The following is a 4,832-nucleotide window of genomic DNA, read 5'->3' on the forward strand; positions in this document are numbered from 1 at the left end:
TTACGTTCAAATAGACCCAAAAAATTAAAGTATTTCAAGAGTTTGGTTAAAGACATGGTAGTACAAAAGTTATCTCCAAAAGAACCCTTTGTGTTCTAACAATTTGCTCTGGAAGCTAGGAACCCACCCAACCTAGCTTCTCCCTTATAGTACACAGAAGTACTGCAAAATTACTATAATTTTCTACATGATGCCTATGAAATGAAGACAATAGCTCTAGAGGACTTTGAGAGGACAAAATGCCTACTCGCACTTTATGGATCGGTATATGTGACGAACAAAGAACAACGCTGCACGGAATCCAACAGTTCCAAGCATCAAGAAGAAACCATAGCATATGCAGGCCATGTAACCAAAGAAAAATGAGGTCTGCATGAATCCAGACATATCGGAGCGTGCATAGTAGTAATACAGACAATAGGCATAGATAAATAATCCAGTTGAACCGCCGCATAGGAATGATCTGTAAGGAAATGAGAACACAAAGGTTAAGTGTTAAGTGTGCAGGTCATAGAAAATCGCTTAAATTTGAAGCATCATGGAACTCCATGTGATTCATTTTGAAAGTGCACATCACAAATATCAAAAGGTCCAGATATAGAAAACACAAATTGAACCATGAAAGCAAGAATATTTATCATTCTTGTTCATATACTCTAGAAACTATCAATAAAAAATCAGCAAACACGGTTATGAAGTCCCAAAGTTTGAAATAACTAGTCAAAACATAATTATCAATATTTTTGTTTTAAAGTTCATGCATTTTGATCTGTCATCATAACTCAATTCCAGTGGAAAACTGTTAATATGAAAAAGATCAAAAAACAAGTATCTTCATATTTCATATTTACTACTTCATCCAATATTATATAATCTACATCAGTTATATCATCAAAGAGATGGCTATTGAGAAATCAGTTCACTGCAAAATGCTAATACCTAGCCGTCAGAAGTATCCGACAATAATGCATATGAAAAGGTGCAGGAAATAAATTGATTAAAAATAGTGATTCCATACCTCCACCACCATTCATGATCCTCAGCAGCAAGCTGGAAGTATGTCAATGCCACAGTAATGAAAGCAGTAACAATCAAGAGAATGATGAAGACAATAAACAGAATACTGTAGATTGTGTAAATTCTGTGACCCCAAACACTGGCAAATATATAATAAAGTTCGATGTATATAGCGCTGAAAGGCAAAAATCCTGCCATCGCCATCTGAGGAATTGTTCCGCGATACCATGGCAAAGGCGGAATCTCCCTTGGATATTTCGTTGTGCGAACGGGAGCTTGGAATTCAGCCTTGCTGTTCTTCCCAGCAATGCCTCCTAATACAAGTAGAGGAGACGTAACAAGTGTCCATATGAGAACTATAACGACAATTGTGCCGAATGGGAGGGCAGCAGTAGCATTGTAGACAATTGCAACAGTGTTCAGAAAGCAAAATGTCAGAAATAGAGGTCCACAGAAAAGGCATCCAGTCAATAGAAGATTCCTAACCTGTCATGACAAAAGGAAAACAATGAAGCCACTAATGACTAAAAACAAATGCAAGTTAACTGCAGAGAAAATTCACAAGTCAATACCCAGTTTGTTCCTTCCAGTTGACAATAGAATGAGGTTGCAGTGTAGCCAGCAATTCCAGAAGTGAGTGCATATATGACAACAAGTGCAGTAAATAGAGCCCCTCGGTTGTACGGATAAAATACACCAACGAGTGCCAATATGAATATAAACACCGTACTGCACAGCATGCATAAAAACAATTAATTGAGATTAACTAATGATAAAGTATGACAACTTAAGGCCTGTTTACTTTGAGAAAACATTTTCTATTTTCATTCTCTAAAATTGGTGTTAATTTTAGTTGTTAACAAGGTAATAGACTTTTGAAGTGAACAATTGTCTACATTATTTCAGGAAATTCATCTTCATTGATTAGCATTTCATCTTCTCTCCATAACGATGGTTCAATTCAAGAGTCCCTCATCAAAGTAAAATGAGCACATATTTTAGAAAATGAATACACAATGTTGTCACAAAGTAAATGGGGCCTTAATTTTCCTAAAACAAGCTTCTGTAATTTAAACATTTTGATGGGCAAGAAGAAACTCACAGGGTAAACAGTTGGGTACCAGATCCAAGAGCAGCTGCAAATACAGACTTGAACTTCGGAAACCTAAACACGTCACCGTGGATGTATTTCCAGCCAGTCTCTTCCTGATCGTCTGCAACCTCCTCGTCATGTGCATACCTGTTTAGAAGTCAAACAAGAACAACATTTATAGCTCAGCAAAAGAATAAATAATAGAGATTACCTAGCTTTATCCCATTCAATGATTCAACTTAAAAGCAAAAAACATAGATAGCATAAGCTTCTTACTTGACAAAATCGTTCTTAAGGACCCGCATCAAAATAGTTGCAAGAAAACCAGTCAAGAGGAGGACTGTGACGCACGAATTGATAATCGAGAACCAGTGAATTTCCAAATGATGGGGCAGTGAGGACGACTGAGAGTACTTGTCCATTCTCTTATCGAAGGGAGTGTTAGTCTCCTTCCATTTCACAGTATAGAAAAACTCCACATCAACTTCATTATCCTCCGTAACATCCACAAGGGCATTCGGATCGGTACGCACATTGATCTCAATAACACGATCCTTGTTATAAAAGATATCAAAGTGAATGTGCTTGTAAAGGTAGTATCTATAATCACTAGGGTCCTTCCCTTCCTTATCAACCTTCCCTATGAAACCCCAAATAGGCAAATCATCATAATACATCTGAAAGTAGTAGTCCTTACGAACGGCAGATCGAAACTTCCCCACATCTTCTTTCGTAAGTTTCTTCTTGCAAACTGACACCGACTCCTTGTCTCGTCGATACTCAAGCTGATAAGGAGCACTAACCAAACGATCCCCATTCAACACTTCGCCCAACGCTTCCTTCTTCTCTTTCAAATGATCTACAAATCAAACCCTCAAACAATTCAAACCTCCATAAACAAAATCAAAATATCTCAAAATGTAATCGAATTAGAAATTCAGCTCTTCTAAAGTTAGACAGGAAAAAAATTGAATCATCTCAACTATTGATAAGAAAATCAATCCTGATATTTAGGGAAGTAGATTGTCCACAGTCACACAATCATGTTGTTGCATACCTAGACCATCCAATCTTGTTCGAAAGGTCCATGGTTTAACTTCGTGTTATGGATTCGTTTAACAAAGTTGGAATCAGAGCATATCGATTCTACGCGTGACTAAGTAAATGCAGGATTTTCTACCCAAAGGGAATCTGGGTACAATATTTTTAAAAAATTTGCATCTAATATCACCAGCCTTTGATTTTCTTATCAGCAACATCAAAGTTTTAAAAAAAGTCATTGACCACAATTTTGGCTGTCACATCAAGGTTTTATGACCGCACAACTTTGCCCATAACATCAATGTCTTTGATATTTTGGCGGCAAAATCAAACCTTGAGATCTCTACAACTACAATTGCAGCAGCATCAACTGTATTTAACATCAATTTTCCACAGCATCAACTGTATTTAACGCAATTTTCCGCAATAAAACAATAGCAACATAACCATAACTTAAAATTAAAACCTTAAATAACCACGATTCAAAATTAATAAAACCTTGAATAATATAACACTATTAATAAGAGAACTAAAATGGAAACTAACCTGGTATACAGAATGGCAGATCAAAATAACGATATGTCTCACTGAAAATTAAAAACAAAAATCAAACAAATTAATATCAAATCAAATACATTAACAATTAATTAACAAATCCAAAAAAACTAATTCAAAAAACGTGACAGAATAATGAAATCAACGAAATCTGCAACTAATCAACAAAATTGTGAAGTTTTTTTTTTTCCAAATCAAAGCCGACAAAGACTAAAAAAACTGTGAAGGTATTTCGTTTTCGGAATCGAAGCGAAGAGAACTGATAAAACTGTGAAGTTGTTGATGAAACGAAAACAGATCCAATTCGGCACGTGCAATGCGCGTGAATTACGGATCGGAGTGAAGTAACTAAGTAACTAACTACATACCTCGGATTATGAAAAGGACCAACTTTGTTAGCGAAGAGAGGAACGAGATCTCCTTCTTTGAAACGGTGATCTGAGGAATCAGATCTAACGGTGGAGAATAGAGATGAAATGAAGAAGAAGAAGGCGATGATGAATAGTGAATGATTATTATTCATCTTCGCCGTTAAGGGTTGTTGTTAATTATTACTTGGTTTCCTTCAACTCTCAAAATGAAGGAGTCAAAGAAAAAGATGGGGGGTGCATATATGAATGAATGAAATGAAGTGTGTTTGTGTTAATAAAATGGAAGAAAAGAGAGAAAGAGTGAATGAAGGAAGATGAGTGAGTGAAGTGACGTAGACTCACCGCCTCACTCTTATGTTTGATGCTTCACCTCACATACAGACTTTTTTATTTATTTTTTAAATTAATTAATTATACAAAACTAATTATTATTAAGATTGATTGTTCATTTATATATATACTAATTAAAAACTAGATTTTTTCTTAATGGTTTCATTTCTTTAATAATCAAATCTCTATAAATAATTAATAAATGATTAGATTTTAGATTTTGACTCAACTTGTAAATATCGATATAGTTAGGTTGGATGTTTTGTCTCAAATTCGAATATGAGACTTTGTAGTTGTATAAACACAAATTTCATTAGTTAGCTAAATTGATTGAAATAAAAGTGTGGATACAAGGTAGGTATAAATTTTCACATGAACCGTTACATATAAAGGAAATAAGGATATAAAATTGCGACAATCAGTAG

The 4,832-nt window shown here is 35.1% G+C and overlaps 1 protein-coding gene across 1 annotated transcript; it reads right to left on the reverse strand.

The window, feature by feature from the left end:
• LOC101505207 (transmembrane 9 superfamily member 3-like) lies at positions 1–4,408 on the reverse strand. Its single transcript, XM_004515181.4, has 7 exons — positions 4,075–4,408; positions 3,698–3,738; positions 2,387–2,969; positions 2,120–2,257; positions 1,590–1,746; positions 1,019–1,503; positions 1–463 (listed from the first exon to the last, which is right to left on the reverse strand). The coding sequence occupies exons 1-7, from the start codon at positions 4,227–4,229 to the stop codon at positions 244–246; spliced, it is 1,779 nt and encodes a 592-aa protein (XP_004515238.1). The 5' UTR covers positions 4,230–4,408; the 3' UTR covers positions 1–243.
• Positions 4,409–4,832: the final 424 nt, after the last annotated feature.

This window comes from Cicer arietinum, chromosome 8, assembly GCF_000331145.2.
Source record: "Cicer arietinum cultivar CDC Frontier isolate Library 1 chromosome 8, Cicar.CDCFrontier_v2.0, whole genome shotgun sequence".
Lineage (NCBI taxonomy): Eukaryota > Viridiplantae > Streptophyta > Magnoliopsida > Fabales > Fabaceae > Cicer > Cicer arietinum.